Source organism: Eurosta solidaginis, chromosome 4 (genome assembly GCF_040869045.1).
Source record: "Eurosta solidaginis isolate ZX-2024a chromosome 4, ASM4086904v1, whole genome shotgun sequence".
NCBI lineage: Eukaryota > Metazoa > Arthropoda > Insecta > Diptera > Tephritidae > Eurosta > Eurosta solidaginis.
This window is the reverse complement of record NC_090322.1, coordinates 25805332-25826437: the sequence shown is the minus strand read 5'-3', so window position 1 is coordinate 25826437 and position 21106 is coordinate 25805332. Positions and strand designations below refer to the sequence as shown.

The 21106-nt window shown below is 37.4% G+C and overlaps 1 protein-coding gene across 7 annotated transcripts in view; it reads right to left on the bottom strand.

Moving 5' to 3' along the window:
* Sxl (Sex lethal) overlaps positions 1-21106 on the bottom strand; it is a 176828-nt gene that overhangs the window by 65894 nt on the left and 89828 nt on the right. For 5 of the 7 annotated variants that reach the window (XM_067780813.1, XM_067780817.1, XM_067780815.1 and 2 more), the window contains 2 exons: positions 15139-15320; positions 9692-9936 (listed from right to left, as the gene is read on the bottom strand). In XM_067780813.1, coding sequence (XP_067636914.1) covers positions 9692-9936; positions 15139-15320 — 427 coding nt within the window. Of the gene's footprint in view, positions 1-1703; positions 9937-15138; positions 15321-21106 lie in introns of those variants that run through there. The other 2 variants (XM_067780814.1, XM_067780816.1) reach the window with 1 other exon arrangement.

Sequence of the window (21106 nt, the reverse complement as noted above, 5' to 3'; positions counted from 1 at the left end):
GAAAATGCTTAGCTTGCGTTTATATTAAAAATCCCATCTTTCAGTTAATACTTTGGTTTGAGAGTTGATAACTGGTTGTATTAATTATTCCAGAAATTTACTCTTTCCCGGAAAATGCGGAGAAATACGATGTGTGAATTAAAAATGTCGTTCTACTTGGATGTTAAACGTGTACTGATTATTAAATTTAAATATTTGGAATTGGAATTTAGGATAGGCTTGCTTTTGTAGCTCTGGGCTATTGCCGAGTGTTGTATGTCAACAAAGACAAAAAGACAACACCAATTTAAAGTTAAAACGTTCCTTTAATAAATATATAGATTACATATAATTAAACGGTGTTATTTCATTTTTGTGAGCCAAGAACTTCAGCGCCTAGTCATATCAACGTATATTACCTTGGAAGAAAACACGGAAAGTAATTTGGGTAAATTATCATACTAGCTATAAACGTGTGCTACATGGCTTTGAAATTTCAAATACACTTTTAAATTAATTATAAATTGTTAACAACGCTTAATACACGAAATAGTTATACATTTATTCAATACAAAATGTTGTGTAGAATATGAAATGTAAAAATTTTAGGTTAATGGTAATTTGAGTTATACTTTTAAAACCAGCTGAATGGCATGTCCATTCTTAGTAAATTAAGCTAGGATTAAGAGTGAGGAGTGCGTTCAGAGAGATATAGTTACATTATCTCCCTTCACTTCAAACATATTTTAGTTTAGATGACGTGTACCGATATCGGCTACATACAGACCACATTCATTAAAAGGGATCAAAGGAAAAATGTACAAATACTAATAGAAAATTTGCGGCATCGCTTGTGGGGTATTTTCAAAAAAAAAAAAAAAAAACTTTCAAAATCATATATATATTTCGGAAACGGTTACATCTAGATTATCAAGAAATATCGCATACAAATAAAAGTTTCAAAGTTGCGTGACTTAAAAACCTCACTTCGTGAATTCGAAAACCGTAAAAGTGATATTACCATTCGTTTGCAAAACACACAAAAAAAAAAAAATACATTTCCAAACATGTTTCAAACAGTATAAGCATTTCGATTGTACAATGCGCAAATTTAAACCTGTTCGGAACTATTGTAGATTTTTGACAACTTTCTTACAAATCAAACTTGTAGGTTGTTGGACTAAAACAGAGTTGTTAAGGTACGCATTCCCATTCCTGGACTAATACGTTTAGATTGCAGCCTTTATAAGGAATAACGAATAAAAATATTTATTCATTTATAACGAATAAAACTATTTATTCATTATTTCCTTTTTGTTAGTCCAGACAAATTTTTAATTTTTACATTCATGTGGAATAATAAAATTTGAAAGCATTCCTCTTATGGAATAACAAAATTTAAAAGCATTCTGCAAGTGAATAATAATATTGAAAAGCAAACGGAATGCTAAGGATTGCAGAATACATTCTTTCGAGTATTGCAGTCAATAGATGCAATACATGAAATAAAAATAAGAGGCACAAAAATAGGAATAGGAAGGAATAATTAGTCTAATATGACTAAATTTTTTTATTCATTATTCCGGACTAACAAAAAAGTATTGTAATCCTTTGGGACTGCCTTCAAAGGTACAATAATTCCCAATGGAATGCATTCATTAACAACCCTGTACTTAAAGAGCATAAAAACGATTTTTTTTTTAATTTTGAAGAATATATTTATATATATGTATATATATATATATTTTTTTTTTTTGTTTTGTTTTGAAACTTTGAAACAATGAAAAACTTATCTAACTTTCGCACAAAATTTCGAATATAATGAGATTCTCAAGTTCAAATACGGTTTGATCGTCCTTTCAAATATTTCAAAGCCCGTTTTATTTCATTGCCGAGTTATTCTGAACTTTATTTAAAATACCCCCCAGTGTGACGCCCTACCAAGCAAACCGGAGTTATTTAAAGGCCTACTAAGCGCGACCGAAACTTTTTTTCGTCGACAAATATTTCGAAACAATCAAACGGAAACAAATTTACTTGAGTCATAGATTTGAAGTAAATGTTAATTGTTTGAATAAACAGAACTTGTTGGATAAGTTAAAAACAGTATGTAAAATATTGTGATAAACCTAGTAATACAATTTTGGCTTGGATCTTTGCATATTTAACATAACCTCTTGTTTACTATGATTACAACTTTAAAAATATTATATTGCCAATAGAATCGTCAATCAATTGTTCTATATATTACAATTGTAGAATAACTTTGGAAGGCGGCGGTAAAATAGAACAACCTGTTCCAGCGGTAGGTTCCATTTTGGATGTTCCAGCACGTAATTTTTGGCGTGCTTCACGTTAGGATAGCGCAATCAAAAGTTTTCTAATGGAGATAGTCTGTATGCTCACTTCACAGACACCGATCCATCGTTTGTAGGTGTTTACCCACAAATCTATTTGAACCTAAGCTAAATACGAAGCTACGAAATAATAATAGTGTAGTAAAAGCATACAAAAAAAGAACCAGAATCAAATTCCGAAAATATTGAATTACTACGTTAATTCCATTTGCACGAATACCACCCCATCAGGTGAGAAGGTTCGAGTGAACCAACCAAAAGTTGCCGTTCTACTTGGCCCCATGGCGGAAGCTCGCCCTAAAAGAGCAGCCTACTCAGGAAGTTTCGGTTATATAACCGCAAAAAAGCACAATGTTTATGAATGTTATGCGTCAACCTATATATCAAGAAGGGCAATTGAACAAACTAGCTGCTAATGACGAGCGAAGTTCCTCGGATTGAAATCCGTTTCCAACAGGATGGTTGCCAGAGCCGTGTCTGGTGACACGCAATCTCATTGGTTATGATAAACCCCACCAGCTCCATCCCGAAGCTATTTCTACTAAAAGAGAACAACCTGTTCCAGCGGCAGGTACCATTTTGCATGTTCCAGCATGTAATGTTTGGCGTGCTTCACGTTAGGATAGCGCAATCAAAAGTTTTCTAATGGAGATAGTCTGTATGCTCACTTCACAGACACCGATCCATCGTTTGGTACAACATACCAATTCCATTTGCACGAATACCACCCAATCAGGTGAGAAGGTTCGACTGAACCAACCAAAAGTTGCCGTTCTACTTGGCCCCATGGCGGAAGCCCGCCCTATTATTTTTTTTTTTGGATTATTAGTTTCTTGGTTAAAGCTTACGCTTATAAAACACCAGGTTATCCCTCCATTGGTGTTAATCCATAACACCATGTTATATATTCAAATTTTAATGTCTTTAAATTGTTGTACAGTTGCTCCACCAACACACTGGTAATACACTAAGGCCAGAACCATGTGCGTAGGTTTCTGCGTAGTTAAGGTTATTATATATTTAGATTTAATGGTTTACTCCAAGTACGATGAATTATATTTAGATTTAATGGTTTACTCCGAGTACGATAAATTTTAAGTTTTTCAACTATTTTTAATAATTTTTTGTCATTTCGATTCCCTCACTATCCGCCATTTTGTTCTCAACCGCATGAATAGCGTCCTTTTATAGCACGCGGTTGAGTTGTGGGGAAACGAACTTTACGCGACGACGTTACAACACGAAGTGGAAGCTCGCCCTAAAGGAGCAGCCTATTCAGGAAGTTTCGGTTATATAACCGCAGAAAACCACAATTTTTATGAATGTTATGCGTCAACCTATATATCAAGAAGGGCGGCAATTGAACAAACTATAGCTGTTAATTACGAGCGAAGTTTCTCGGATTGAAATCCGTTTCCACCAGGATGGTTGCCAGAGCCGTGTCTGGTGACACGCAATCTCCTTGGTTATCATAAACCCCACCAGTAGCGCTATTCACTAACTTTTTTTGCTACATTTGGAGATGTTAAATTAGATTAACATAAATTTTAACACTTTTTCGATTCACTAACTTTTTGCCAACTCCAAATCCGATAATTTAACGTAGTCGATTTGACATGTGCTATTTTAATGCAGATTTTGTGTAAGATGTTAAAACATTGTTTACTTTCGTTCGGTTTGTGCAAAATTACATTTTATTTAAAAAAATATGGCTTTCGTGTTTGTTGCCTTTAGTATGTCCCCGAATGCAGTTGCAAGGCACGCCAGCTCCATACCGACGCTATTTTACTAAAAGAGAACCTGTTCCAGCGGCAGGTACCATTCTGAGTGTTCCAGCATGTAATGTTTGGCGTTCTTTACGTTAGGATAGGAAATTTTCCGAAAATAATTCATGACTACGTTGATTCCATATGCACGAATACCACCCCATCAGTTTTTAATAAAAAAAGGGGCCTTTAATAAACAAAAAAGTCGTTTTTTTTCAAATGTGTGATAATAAACATAAATAAATTACTGTGCAGTGGACTCAATCATGTGATCAAAAATATTTATTAACAAAAAAGTGTAAAAGTTATACCGTTCTAAAGGATGTTTTAAACATATTCATGTGTATAGGAAACGGGACCAATAACTAATTTAAACGACAAACATCACACAAGTGTTTAAACGTTAGAAAACTGGGTTTTTTTAAACACATTTGAAACCTCGTTTGTACATATCATCTATGACAATAAGTATTTTCAAGGACTCTGCACATGAATATATATCATTTACACTTCCCAACTTACTACAACTACAAATGTGATTTAAATAAGACCATTATATATAATGGTGATCCTCAGCACAAATTTAGTGGCAAAGAAAATACCATTGCATTGTATCATTTACTTTTGGCATAATTGTCCTCTGGAGTGTGCGATTAATCGTGCGATTGGTGTTGCAAATATTATAAAGTATTCTACAGACGTATGTATAATATACAATTTATGCCCAAAAACGTATCGCTGTAAAAGCGACAATTCTTTCAGCAGGAAAATGCGTTCCACAATTTTAAGCATTTTGTAAACTTAAGAAGGAATATACTTTTATAATTAGCATGCACAAGGATCATACATATGAATTTGCAATTTCTTGGTCTTATTACAACAAATAAAGCTATAATAATAATTACATATGTACATTTATTGCTGTGACTCAAGTATGCAGGAGAGTGCTATGTAAATTATTTCAATTTTCAAGTCTATTAATCGTAAACTGATGGAGGTTGTTGAGAAGCTCGCTTCTGACTCAATTTACTATTCAGTTGTATTAACAATTGAAAATTTTAGTGGCGTAATCGTTGGTAAACAAAGTAATTTCATATCTGACTCGTAAGTTCTATTTGCCTTTAGGGCAGGAAAGAGTTTGGTGTATTACATGCACCAAAACGAAAAAAACATGAATGCTATGATTCAAGTATGCAGGAGAGTGCTATGTAAATTATTTCAATTTTCAAGTCTATTAATCGTAAACTGATGGAGGTTGTTGAGAAGCACCCTTCTGACTCAATTTACTATTCAGTTGTATTAACAATTGAAAATTTTAGTGGCATAATCGTTGGTAAACAAAGTAATTTCATATCTGACTCGTAAATTCTATTTGCCTTTAGGGCAGGAAAGAGTTTGGTGTATATTACATGCACCAAAACGAAAAAAAACATAAATGCTATGATTCAAGTATGCAGGAGAGTGCTATGTAAATTATTTCAATTTTCAAAACTATTAATCGGGTTCAATATATTTTTGGATTTCAACTATTACAAGCGTTAAGCCTGCGAATTCTACAGACGTGCATATACTATCCTCTTCTTACATTTTGCATAAATTGTTTGGTGTTAACACAGGCCGCAAACGGAGGTTATTATCAGTGGCGAAATCTATTAAGTACGGTCAGTAATCGGGAACAATTGTAAAGGTTTTAAATACAAATTTGCAATAGAAAGGCAACCAATAATTTTATTAACTGATTTGTAATTAAATTTTCTTAACCATTTTCAAATTTTGCCTCGCCTTTCTCGCGAGATGTCTCTACAAGGTAATGCGCTGTAAATCTTGATTTGTGAAAGGTCCATTATTCGTGTCTTAATTTATATTATTGAAAAAGAGGTCATTTTCAAAACGACAATTTTTTGTGAGGGTTATTAAGTATAGATCGATTCATAATCGTATTTTACTCTTAATTTTTTGCTGTAATTGCACTCAACCACAAAAACGAAATAAATGGTAAATGTTTCAAAGGAAGGTATTATGAACTAATTGTTTTTTGATAGTTTACGAAAACACAGAAGACTCAGTAAATGTGTTATGTTATGAAAACTTGACGTGTTTTGGCACTTTGTGAGACACCTAATACATTGTCAGAGCTATAACATCAAGACAATGTTTCTCCTGTCTTCTGATTGTTATACTAGCGTAGCTTATTCTTTTTTAAATTCATAAACGCAATTAGTCCAAACTTCAATGGATCCTTGCGATATATGTATTTGCAACCAATGTTAAGCTCTGTAAGCGTACTTAACTTACGTTACTGATACCATACGCATTAACTCAAATTGTGTTAAGTGTTAATTGTTTAAACGGAAAATAAGTTTTTGAAAAATGTTTGAAGGAATATGAAAGACTATTCAAAAAGTTGACTCTCAGCAGAAAATGTTTGCAAGAATTAAAAAGAAAAGTCAATTTTTTCCCATATAGATGGGTTTTTTGTTGCGTTCCACGTAATACTTTTCAAATTTAAGGATGAAACATGTAAGTATGACATGCTTACAACATCGCGGTACGGTTAAAAAAATATAGTTTGAAACTAAAATGAGCAAAGCAAGATATGGAGATAAAAACAGCTGTTCTGCAAGTTTGCCTTAATATCAAAATTGCAAGGTTAACACAGATGTATATAAATGTGTTTGTGCACTGAGGTTTTAAAAGAAATTATTTTTGAACTTAAAAATATTTAAAGACTTTATGCGACTGCGGTTTCATTTAGTTTTAGCAAAAAAAAAAAATATTGTAGAACGTTTGAAGACTCTGAATCCCTTAAACCAGTGGTGCACAATGACGGCAGAGCTCCGAATAAAAACGCTACTTTTTTGTAGTTGTATGTGTTTACATGGATAATGTTTGAGTATAGAATTCATGCATGCGATGTTAACTGCTTAAAGTACAAGCTTAAAGTGATTGACTTCTTGCTTTACCATATCGCTTTCGACATGTACGCGAACGCCGAATGGCTTTTCGAAGCTCTCGAGTGCACCACTGCTTTAAACAAGTAATTTGCAAGTTATTGCTTTTTACTACCTTCAGTATTGATACGGGCTTTGATTAAATACATTAAACTAGATTATCAACCAGAACTTTAACTTTGTTTAAAAAAAAATATCGGAAGCTGAACAAAACTAGAAAAGAGGTTAACACTCTGCGAGATAGGCAGAACACGAATGCTGTTCTAATAAATATATAACTTCTAGTATTAAAAATACTAATAGTTTTTAAAAATAAATACAATGAAAAAATTGTAAGAGCCTTAAAGCCCCAACACATTCGACTTTTTGTCGTTGTGGCAGCGAACTAGCGCCAACCGAAAGTAAAAAGGTCAAACTTTAATTTTTTGTCATAATAAAAAATTACGAACAACATTTTTTTTCAATAGAACACAGAAAATTATGTTTATAATTATATTGAATGGCAATGGAAATTTTACCTAAATTGCAAAGGATTTCCAGGAGACATTGAAAACGTAAGTTTTTGAGCTCCGTTTATTTCTCTGGCACTGCGGTTGCTTTACCTCTATATAAGGAACATAGCATCATTGTGTGAGTTCAGTCGGCTGTTGACGCAACGTAAGCGCCAAAGCAACGCAAAAGTCGAATGTGTTTGAGCCTTTAGTTAATATAAGGGCCGTTTTCTCATTTAACTTTATAGGACAGATAAACATTAAAATTTACTTGTGAAAACGGTCCAAAAAACAAATTAAAGCTTTATACAAATTGTAAATTTACGGGAACAAAAATACTTTTTTTAGTTTGAAAACCGGTTAAAAATAAAAAGGAACATAAAAAAAAAAAATTTATAAAAAATATATATAAAAAAAAAATTAATAAAAAATATATAAAAAAAATTATAATTTTTTGAAGATAAAGACTGATATTGACAAAGAATATAAAACATGTGGTTCCTAAAAAATTATTAAAGCTGAAAAAAACTAAAAAATACAAAAAAAAAAACAAAATACATTTGAGTTAAGAGCGTATATAACTTTATTAAAAAAAAAAAATTATAATAATAATGGTACAATATATTTTTATATTGTTAAAAAAATAAAAGCAAAATATTCAAATGATTCTTTTCGCTGATTAAAAAACTAAACAAAGAAATGCTTCAAAATGTCAAACTGGAAATAATTTGTTGTGCTTTGGGGGTTGTGTGTCGTAAGTTTTTTCAAAGCATATTTTACTGTATCAGACAATTGTAAAATAAAAAAAGAACTGCTATAAACTAATGTGAAAAACTATATGCAATCAAAGTTTCAAATAAAAAAAAAAAATTATTAAAAACAACTTCCAACCATAGAAGAAAAAAGAAAATTATTGTAAAAAACAAATTTAAGAAAAATTTATACATATTGAGAAAATACGAGGTTTGTTGTCAACAATTTTGGAAATAAGAAAAACTTATTTGCAATTAAAAAATATTAAAATGAGAAAAAGAAAAATTGAAAAAGTATTAAAAAAAAAATAATAATTTTAGTTTAATTTAAAAAAAATGCAAATGTCAGCAGACGAGTTAAAACTAATATTAAGGCCAAAAACCAGCAGAAAAAATTAATGGCGCACAAAACCTATTTATTTTTCTCTTTATATTAAAAGCTTATTTTTAAAAGTATGATATTTTCTGAATATATACGTTTTTACTGCGACAATAATGCAGTTTAATATAAGCTACGTGTTTTTTTTTTTTATTTTTTTTGTTAAACTTATGTCAACACTATTGTTTCAATTGTCAAAAAATATGAACAAATTAGCAAATTTAAGTATGTAATCAAAAAAAAAAAAAAATGTTAATGTAATGGGTGTTAAGGCGGCTAATGCTGATATAAAGATTGCAAACGCTTGCAAATTTAATTTTGTTTGTACGTTATGTGGAACAAGTTTACGTCTGAAGGAAGATCTTTTACTTTTTAGGTTTATTACTACAGCAAATATTTTTGTTTGATGATTTATCTTACATCAGCATTACCATTTATATAGGGTGGACTTATTTAGAAAAAAAAATCAAATACATATATTTTTTACGTGTATTCGACGCATTTCTTTGCAATTTTGCACGCTATTATGTATATAATTCAGTTTTCCCTCGTTTATTGCATCTGGGAATATTTATACAAAAATTAGAAAAAAAAGAAAATAATGATTTTAATATATCACTTGTAAAAAAAACCGACTCTTTACTCAATTTTGTGAGTGCAGCTTGTAGAAAAAAGTTATTTGCATTTCATATTTGTTTATGTAATATACTTCTTGCTCACTGCTTTTGTTTTCTGTAATTAACTGTGAATATTTCATGCGTTTGCTTTTGCGTGAAAAATAATAAGACCTGTCCTCCAACATTATCATCATCATCATCATAACACCACTATCATTATATAAACTGCAACATCATCACCTCTCTTCATCAATAACTCCTCATTAACGTAACGTTATCTTGATCATTGTGATCACATTAAGTAAAAATAATATTTTTCTTTATGATTCATTATTTAAATGAATTTTTGTGCATTATGATAGGGATGCATCTTTTGGAAACGTGGTTTATTTTGTCTACCTCTATGCACCATGTTGTTGTAGCCCATATTCATAGGTGGTGGTGGTGGACCGCCCATGGGACCGCCACCAACTCCGCCGCCGCCGCCAACGCCACCAATTAAGCCCAACTGTGACATATAATGTTGCGCTTTCGCTTTGCCATGCTCCTCTGCAAGCCGTACGGTAAGAGGTTGCAAGCCACCTTCTGGGATAACATTATTCAATGCTGCAATGGCTTCTTGCGCCTCCTCGCGTTTATTAAATCTGAAAAAGACAAGAACGCGTTATTAAAAATTTTGTTCTAGACCCGTGCCAAATACGATAAGCATTCAATGTATGCTCAGTATAAACTTGTAGACTAGGTAGATCTTACCCCTCCCATTCTTCTCTTCCTCGTACCACATCGGGTATCGTTTCTGCAAGCGATGTGTCCCCACATGACAACCATCTTTTCAATTATAATGTATATCCAATGCCTCTAACAGCAACACCCCCTTGAAGCTGCAGGTTTTCTCGGACTACTGTTAATGGAAATTTTTTTTTGAAAAACGGTTTATCGACCACTGCCGATGCGTTAACCAGATTAGAAAAACCATGGCCTTGAACGTAGCTCCTTCGATTTCGTAGGCCAAACACCCTTGGTTTTAGCCGGCGGCCGCCGTGGTGTGGTGATAGCCTGCTCCGCCTACCAGACCGAACATCCTGGGTTCGATTCCTGGGCAAAACAACATCAAATGTTTAGAAACAAGTATTTTCAATGAGAAAAACGCTTTTTAACCTGGTCGCCCCTCGGAAGTGATTTGGCAAACACTCCGAGTATATTTCTGCCATGAAAAGCTTCTCAGTGAAAATTCATCTGCCTTGCAAATGTCGTTAGGAGTCGACATAAAACATGTAGCTCCTGCCTTGAACGGTACAACTTTCCTAGATGTTCTGGTCTCCGCGACGGAAACCCCCCCGACGGGCTACATTGCGTCATGTTGCCAGGCGGCAAACCCAAATACACCGGGTATCCCAATGCTTACCCAGGTACGTCCAGTCCCAAGGCCACAACAGCAATTGCTTCCAAGCTTTTCACAACCCCAGGCGTAATCACCTTACTCCTAGAGTGACGACGTCTCCCCCGCTGCAGAATTCTTCAGTCAAACTGTAATGGATTAACTGGCAAGATCTCGGAGATAGTCGATTTCATGAAGCGGCACAACATCCGCATTGCTGCGATTCAAGAGACTAAACTCACAGCAAGATCTGCTCTGCAGACCTGTTATGGGTATAATGTCCACAGAAAAGATCTCGAGAGCGGCAATGGAAGCGGTCTCGCGTTTATCATACACCACTCAGCACAATATCATATATTTGATCCCGACATCGGACGCAGGGACAACGTCCTAGAACGTCACGGGTTATCTGTCCGGTCAGGCGATGTAAAACTGGAAATCATCAACATCTACATCCCAGTGGATACTGCCTTAATATTAGCGCCTTACTCACTGGCGATAATCTCATTATCTTAGGCGATTTCAATGCCCGACCTATGGCATTCAAACTTGCAGGCGGACAGCAGGGGTGAGATGTTGGCGGAAGAAATAGAAGACACAGGACTCGGTAAACTGCGTCAACTGGCAGCCGATGGTAACATTGGCATCCGACCACCTGCTAATACTTATTTCGCTCGAGCGTACCGCCGACTTCATCCTCACCGAAAAACACACTTTCATATACTTTAAAAAAGGAAAGTGGGATGAACACAAATCCTTTAGAGACAGACGCTTTGTTGCCCTCCCTATCCCGACTGATGCTCGCCAAGGGGAGCGTGCTTTCCGTAAGGTCAATGAATCCGCCATGGCTCGCTTTATTCCCGCCGGAAGAATTCCCGAAATTCGGCCTCATTTTCTGGCAGAGACCGCAAATTTAGTGAGAGAACGTGACCTTATAAGACAGCTCGATCCCGCCGACCCCCAAATAAGGGATATAAAAAAACTCATCAGATTGCTTGTGGATGATCACAAGCGGGCGAAATGGGAGGAGCATCTAAGTAGTTGTAACCTTTCTGCCGGTGTGGGTAAGCTTTAGTCCACCGTAAAGTCCCTATCGAATCCGTCCAAGAACAACGACAAAATTTCTATAGCTTTTGGCGATAAAGTGCTGCCGGGAGCGCTTTTTGCCGACAATATATAATGCATTCTAGGGTTGACAAAGTTAGACGGAGGGCCAACAGACACGCACATAAACATAAATTCAGCGCGTCCCCAACCATCTAAAGCGGTAGGCCCTGACGGCATAGCCATGTCGATGCTTAAAAGTCTAGGAAAAGAGGTTTTCGAATATTTATCACATGTCGTCAACTAGTCTCTTTCCACCTTTGTCACTCCTAAAAAATGGAAAATGGCCAAGGTGGTCCCGCTACTAAAGCCTGGGAAACCAGCTAACATAGGAGAGTCATATCGCCCGTAGCCAAGACGCTTGAAGCCGTTTTGCCCTATTTCAAAGCAAATTTGCAACTAGCCTGTCATCAGCATGGCTTTAGAACCCTACATAGCACAACCACCGCGCTAAATACCATTAGCACCCAGATAAATTGCGGTTTAAATCAAAATTCCCATTATAGAACAGTAGTCGTTGCGCTAGACCTATCAAAAGCTTTTGATACGGCAACCATGCCACGTTACTGCAAGACCTGGAAGGGTCTACCCTTCCCCCAAGTCTTAAAATGTGGGCCGCTGATTATCTGGGTGGCCGGCAGGCATCGGTGCAATTTAGAAATGCAACATCAAAACCAAGAAGAATTAAAGAAGGGGTGCCACAGTATGGTGTCCTATCCCCACTTTTGTTTGTTTAATTTCTACATATTAAAGCTACGTTCGCCACCAGAAGGCGTTACTATCGCTTCCTACGCCGATGACTGCACAATAATGGCCACAGGCCCAGGCCCACAGATCGATGAGCTTAGCAACAAAATAAACGGCTACCTCCCTCATCTCTCCAGTTTTTTCACCTCGCGAAACCTGACATTATCACCGACTAAATCATCGGCGACCTTATTTACAACATGGACGTCCGAAATGTCCACCATTTTGAACATCCACGTCAATGGCACTACGCTACCGACTGTCTTGCACCCCAAAATCTTGGGGGTGACGTTCGATCAGGATCTACATGTTGGTGAGCATGCAGCCGTAATTGTATCGAAAATCCAGAGCCGTAATAAAATCCTCAAATCTCTTGCTGGCAGTATTTGGGGAAAATATAATGAAACGCTCCTTACCACTTTCAAAGCAATTGGCCAGCCGATTGCTTGCTACGCGTCCCCTATATGGCCACCAAGCCTAAAGACTACTCACTGGAAGAAGCTACAGGCCTGTCAAAATACTGCCCTCAGAACCGCCACGGGTTGCTTTCTTAAGAAGTCATCTCCGTAAGCATTATGAAGAAATACGGCACCTGAGAGCTCAGCCGTATGAAGCAAGAAAACACAAGCAGGTCCTCAGTGAACTCCACAAAAAGGCGTCGGACCTCTATGTCAGGAATTGCCCGGTGAATCCTACAATCAAAGAGCAATACCCTAAACTTGCAGAAGAGGAAGGCACACTCCCTAGGGAAACGCGAGTCACTTTAGCTCAGCTTCGATCTGGATACTGTAACAGGTTAAATTCTTACCTATCCAGAACCAACCACGACATACAAAACATATGTCCTTTTTGTAACGTGTCTCCACATGAAACCAACCATCTATTCAACTGTATTGTGTTACAGGCTAACACCCCTCTCATTATGGTCCCCCTGTTGAAACAGCAAGTTTCCTTGGACTCCCGTTAGAGGATATTGATGGCAATTTGTGATCGGTCGCACCTATTTGATGGAGCGAAGCACTGCTAAAACAACAACAGCTGCAGTCACGTCCTATATAAATATATTGATATTAATAATCAGGCGGCGATCAAGGCAATAATCCCATACAATACTTCTTCAAGAAGTGTACTGAAATGTAAAAAGCATTGGAGAGACTATACTGGGTCCCCGTTGATAAAGGTTCAGAAGTTAACGAAAAGGCTGATTAGTTGGCAAAGGAGGGTGCAGCACTCGGTAGACGTCTCAATCCGTTTGGAGGGAAAAGCGTGGGGCTGCATAACTTCTAAGATCATGAGGAAACCCTACGATTTTAGACTCACAAAGTTGCTCATATCTCTAAAGAAACAATACTTTGGGCTCACTGGGCACTGCCTTCTGGCGTCACATGCTTATAAGTTATACTTTGTTAGTAACAGCAGATGTAGTATGTGCGAGCTGCAGTAAGAAACGGTTGGGCACGTTCTGTGTTCGTGTCCAGAGCTCGCGAGGTCAAGGCTTCAGCTGCTAGGGGTTGCGGAGCTGTCAGATCTCGAAGCAACAATTTGGCTAGGTGCTAGAAAACTTCTAGTATTTGCCAAGAGGACGAAGTTATTCTATAACATAAGAAGTTTTGGCGTCAAATTGAGTGTATTTTAATGGTTTTCGGAACCCTGATCTTTTTTGTTTTTTATAATTTTCTGTTTGTTCTAAAAAAGTGGCAATCCTTTTCTAAGAAAAGATTTGGCAAATGACGTTGAGCTTTGAATTGTTTCAGATCCTCTTCAAATTTGAGAGGAAAAATAGACACAAGGGCATTGTTCTGGAAGTTACTATGGTTTAGAGACCACAATATCTTACAGCGGTATTTTGAAATATAGTTCATCGGACGGCATGAATCAATTCAGTTCAGTCGACACATATTATAAACGGACATCCTGTACCAGTTATTATTTATCTATCTAAGAGGCTTTGTAGTTTCTTTCACTATATTACACCTTTTGGCATACCATTTTGACGATCTACATTAACGTGGGTCGATTTGTATGGACGAAAGTTAACCGATATCGCGCCATCGATTTTTCGATAGGATTTCGCCTCAAGAAAAATATTTCCACTACGCATACCCAAAAAAATAATTTTCGAGCCTGCGAAATTTCATTTTTTTTTCGACTTTTGTTCGACTTCGATTTTTAAGTTTTTTTTCATTACCTACTAAAAAAATTTTCACATAAAAAAAACTGTTATCGCCAACGTTTTTAGCGGACATATTTGGGTCGGACAGGGTATACATGAAAATTTTACATTCAAATGAAAATTTTTTTTAGTAGGCCATGCAAAAAAACTTAAAAATCAAAGTCGAAAAAAAGTAAAAAAAATGAAATTTCGCAGGCTCGAAAATTTTTTTTGGGTATGCGTAGTGGAACTTTTTTTCCTGAGCCCAAATCCTATTGAAAAGTCGATGGCGCGATATCGGTTAATAAATCGACCCAGTCTAATGTACATATATTAACAATTTAACTGTATATAACAGAAGCTCTTTTTCCTTAAGTGTTTTTTGTAGCTATACAACAAACCGATAATGCCGAGAATACATTGAGCTTATACCGTATTTTATAAATTTACTGCATTAACACTCACCTTATAAATGCAACACCACGTGGTTTGCCCGTCAATTTATCTCTCAAAATATTCTTTTGTACAATCATGCCATATTTACCGAATATGGTTTCCAATTGATCGTCGGTAATTGTACGTGGTAGATTCGTAACGAATAAATTGGTATCCTTAATCGATTCTCCGCCAGGTCGAGCAAATGAAACCTAAGAAAAGAAAACAGAAATTGAGGTTAGGAATGAAAATGTGTAGCAAGATGCTGTCGGTGTATATACATATACACACTATACACATCTAATATGCATAATTTCAAGTTTACTTCGGTGATTTCAACATAGCTACATATACAAGGTTATTGGGAAGTCTACAGAAACATATGGTGAGTTTATTTCATGGCAGCTGTGTGGTTGTGTGATCACCTAGCTTGAATACCACTTCGGAAGAACTACTTGATCATACATTTTTAAATATTTTATATATACTGGTATAGGGCGTTCTATTACACCGGCAACCCAGATAAGGTTTTTCTTCCATTAATTCCACTACATTTTCCTTGAGAATAAATTTTCAATATAGTCATTTGCAGAATATGCACGGTCCTGTGCAAAGTTACCTGGCACCGAGCTATATCGCGGTGTATTACCTAAAACAAAAATAAAATAAATGTAAGGCGCGATAACCTCCGAAGAGATCTAAGGCCGAGCTTCTCTTCCAATTTGCGTCGTGCTCCTCTTGATTTTTCCCTACAAATTGGCCGGACGGGACCTACATGTTTTATGCCGACTCCGAACGGCATCTGCAAGGCAGATGAGTTTTCACTGAGAGCTTTTCATGGCAGAAATACAATCGGAGCGCTTGCCAGACACTGCCGAGGGGGCGACCCCGCTTAGAAAAATTTTCTTCTAATTGAAAAATCTTATTTCTAAAATTTTGATGTTGCTTTGCCCGGGAGTTGAACCCAGGGCATACGGTGTGATAGGCGGAGCACGCTACCATCACACCACGGTGGCCGCCAATTACCTAAAACAGCATCCCCAAAATGACTGAGGCGGCCGCTGTATTGTGATGGTAGCGTGATCCGACTACCACATCGAATATCCTGGAGTCGGAATTTGAAAGGTTATCACGCCTTGCTTTTTTTATTCTAGAAACTGCCCTATTCTCATTCATCCTATGAACTCGTATACTCTTGGCGGAAATATTGGCACACTGTCCTAGACGGCAACTTACCAATTTCAAAATTGAACATGGATAGTCCACAGCTTCCGTTATTTATAAATCCACATTTCAAATGTGTAGCTCACTCGCTGCTTTACACAATTTTTTGTATTCGCAAACTGGCACCACCCATTTTTCAGTATTCTTAAGATGGCGTAGTCAGTCAGCTCTCCTTGCAAATGCACTTACAAACTCTCCGGTTAAACACCATTAAAATATGTATGCATGTTTTGACCGACTTCGCACATGGGTAATAATATTTCGTAATGCGTGAAAATATCGAGAAAAAAACATGCTCCATCCATACAATAGCAGCAAGGACCGTTAGTTTTGGGGTTACAGTTACACAGTTACTGCACCTCGTGTTTTCGCCAGGCATGTGTAGCTTTCTTGGTACTTCAAACAATCGATTTTTTCTGCTGACTTCACAAAGACCACTAACACTAAGCCACATTTCACCAATTTTTCTTTTTTAAATAATTTTTAATTTATCCAACGAACTCATTCGTCCTGATGGATAATAATATCAAAAACTTTACAGGAATATATTCACGAAAGCAGCAGCTTGAATTGCTGCGCTTACAAAGTATTGCACACGAATGAAATCGTTCCCGCTCGAGTGAGCATTTGGAAGCGGAGCATGTGACGTTTCAATACCAGCGAGTTTTCCAAACTGTTAGTTTTGTCTTCTTTTTCGTTGTGTGACGCTTGGGTATCGATGGTATCGTCATCCAACGTACATATTCTTTATTGTATTAATTCTTTGCTTTCATTTCTTATGCAAGAAAAAAAACCCTATCCCACTATTTCCGCGTCCATTGACTTTATGTGTATTGCACAAGGGTGGGTGTACAAAATGTGTATACTAAATGTAAGTGGTTGTCGTTGGCAACACGAATGAATGTGATTGGCGACAAATCTATACCAAAGCATAGACTGCAAATAATTCTAATACCGGTTTTTCACGTGTGTATGCATAAAAGCAGAACTCCAAAAGATGCCTCTCGGGCGTTATAGAATTTAATATCGTTTGCCAGCTATTTCATTTTCGCGGCAGACTGTAAAGCCTCGAAGGTCATGTAAAGGTCTTACAACCTTAGATTAACAAACTTATTTCTTTCATTAAGAAGAGAGGACTGTAGACTCATGACGGGTATTCTGATTGGACACTGCCCCTTCTGGCCACACATCGCTTTTAAATTAGGCTTGGTTAGTGATAGCAGATGTAGGAAAAGCGGGTTGAACGAGGAAACAATCGAGCATGTTTTGTGCTCGTGCCTGCGCTTTCCAGGCTACGGCTTCCAGCTATTAGAAACCTTCTCTTCCAATTTAATTTAACATTAGGTGAAAGGCGAAACGTTATACTGGCCAGTTTCAAAAGCTGAAAGATGGTATTATTGCTAAATGGGATTCTTCATGCGGAACCTAACATACATAAGGTATGTCTGGTCTATAACTATACCCAGATCGAAGTTGTGTTCGCGTAATTGAAGTCATTTAGGGCAGGTAAAGTTCTTCTTTTGCTATAGGTGGCGATTGGGTTCTAATCTTTATGTTTATGGAAACACCTCCTTTTTTATCTGAGGGCATGATTTTCTCTATAATCTCTGTATCTAATTTTCGACTTTTACTTTTGCAATTCGGTAAATTCGAAAAATACAGTAACACATTTTAGTGATAAGTTCTAATGTACACTGAACCATCCCCGAACCAGAATACCAATTGAAATTTACTCCGCCAGTCAAGCAGTCAGAGCTCTTCAGGCTAGAATATTTGATCAACGGCAGTTATAGATTGCAGACATTCGCTGAACTAACTGGCCTTTGGATGCATCACAGTGATGTGGGCCTCAGATACAGTGGTGTAGCTGTCAGCCGCAATGCTTATATCAAAGGTATTTCCCTCTAGACCCACGAAGGCTTCGGTGATAATGCTCCACCTTCTCTCAACAGACCTATAGGGTAAGCTCAAATCGAGTTGTAATGTAGTTAGACTAGCATTACCGGAACCATCCCCGAATCAGAAACCCAATTGAAATTTACTCCGCAAGTCAGAGCTCTTCAGGCTAGAACATTCGATTAAAGGCAGCTATAAGTTGCAGACAGTCGCTAAACGAACTGGCCACAATGATGGTGTGGTCCCTGGGCACAGTGGTGTACCTGGAAAGTGTGTTGAGCTAGCTAGGAGAGCCATTGAACAGACCTCTAGAAAAGCCAATGTCAGAGGCTTACTGGAACCCACATGCGTGGTGTCATAACTGTGCATAGGTAGGAACCAAACTAAGTTCCTGATTAATCCTCACCTTTGAATGCGATATTTACGGGACACCTTTCGATGGAAGTACGCGGCGAACGTGTGGGAATCCCAACGAATAACTTGTATTGCTCCATGAATGATTAGATAGTGTTAACATTTCCTCTGCTGATGACCTTCTCTAGCAAAGGACACACATGGCATATCTGCACAAGCACTTCATCTGCTGTTTGGCTCTGCTGAAATCAAAGGCATCCAATGCTACATTGGGCGGACTAATTGGTTCTACTTTACATATAAAAAGGAGGAAGGGCATTAGCTCATTCAGTGGCCCAGCCGGCCTAACTGACCTCTCTCGTGTTACGTTTGATCAGAGCCTACATTATGGCAGGCATCTAGCCGTAATTGTACATAAAGCTCAGAGCCGTAACAATATCCTCAATTCTCTCACTGACAGCACTTGGGGCAAAAACAAAGAAACACTTATAGCCACTTATAAGGCGCTTGGGCCGGCCGCTGATACGCTACGCGCCTCCAATAATGCATAAAATATATACACTAGAGGCAATTGCAGGCCTGTTAACACATCGCGCTCAGAACTGCCACGGGACCACTTCTGATGTATACAGAATTTAATCTACATAGTGATGCGAAAATACTCCACATAAAGAGGAGAAATGAAATGCTGAACCCCTTGCTGTGGAATGCCCAGAAATCGCGGCACCCAACAGATATCTGATTGCAGAGACCTCGCCTCCCAGAAACTGAAGGAGTAATCTCCGTAAGCACTATGAAGAAATTCGGAACTTAAGAAGTCGGCTTTATGAAGTAAAGGATCTTAAGAAGGCCTTCAGAAACATCCACAAAAAGTTGTCAAATTACTATGCCAACAATTGCCCGGTGAACACCGCTCACAAAGCCATATACCATAAAATAGCAGTTGATGAAAGCAACCACCCCAGGGAGACGCGCGTCACTCTAGCTCCCTTTCAAGCTGGATATTGTAATAGGCGGCCACCGAATGCCCTGGGTTCACACCCCAAAGCAACATCAAAATTTTAGAAATAAGGTTTTTCAATTAGAAGAAAATTTTTCTAAGCGCGGTCGCCCCTCGGCAGTGTTTGGCAAGCACTCCGAGTGTATTTCTGCCATGAAAAGCTCTCAGTGAAAACTCATCTGCCTCGCAGATGCCGTTCAGAGTCGGCGTAAAACTAGTACGCACCGTCCCGCCAATTTGTAGGAAAAATTAAAAAGGAGCACGACGCAAATTGGAGGGATTCAAGGGGTTGTGTAGCGCAATATATAGCTTCTCCAACCCAATTGTCAACCTCACCTTCGAGCGGCGAATCCCGTTTCACTAACAGACGAGGCTCTGGCGACCCCAAGCTCCTCATGGAACTTGGGGGTGGGGAGGGAGGGATGGCCTGAAGGTTTAATGTGGCCATATAAATCGTTCCCGAGATGGTCGGGCCAGCACCTTAATGGTGCTGTGTTACCGGAGCGTATCGGATCTGTATCCGACAAAGGACCATCACATCGATAACACTCCCCAAAGCCTTCGGGGAGTAACTAATCGCTACAACAACTACAACAACAACAACAACGCAAATTGGAAGAGAAGCTCGGCCTAAAATCTCTTCGGAGGTTATCGCGCCTTACATTTATTTATTTATTTTTATTTATTGTAATAATTGTTGTAATAATTTATTGTAGTAATTGCTTATCCGAACATATACAATGAATGTTCCTCTTGTAATGTGTCCCCACATGACACAACCATCTTTTCAATTTCAATGTGAAATCAACACCTCTAACACCTTTATCCCGTTGGTCTAAACATGTTAAATCAGCAAGTTTCCACGGCTACTGTTAGAGAATATTGATGACGCACCTATTGGATTGGGCGAAGCATTGCTCCAACAACCCCTTAGTCTAGCTCTGTGAGGTAAGCCACTTTAACCCAACCTAACCTATAATTTAGATTTAGGAAAATTTGCTTTTAGATATGGAATACCTTAACTGTGAAATGTACAGCTGCTGAATTATCTTTTGGTGGTAACTGTTATTTGTAACCTCTGCAAACAAACACAAGGGTGAATGAATTTTTTCTCACGCATCGCTAGCATGCAGCTGCGCTCTTTCTTTTACCTACACATACAACCCCAACTGTCTGCAATGTCTAAATTGAGTAGCTGTTAGGGTTTTGGTTATAAATCAGATTTAATTTAAAAATTTCATGGGCTCGTTATATAGAGGATATGCTTATTATTCCCCCCTGTCTAGATTCCATTTAATGTTGTACTATAATTGTCTAGTTAAGCTCTAACTACCGTAGATTTTTTGTTCCGGTCTTCGTATTTGCATGAACTTAACATTTAAAATAATATGCCTAAATTGATTCAATTAATTTTCAACACCAACAGCGCCAAGTTAAATAGAACAGGAATGTATTTAACGAGGGTTTGCATTGTATTTTAATTAAACGGAAATAGGAAAAAGCAAGTTTTCAATTCCCATCATA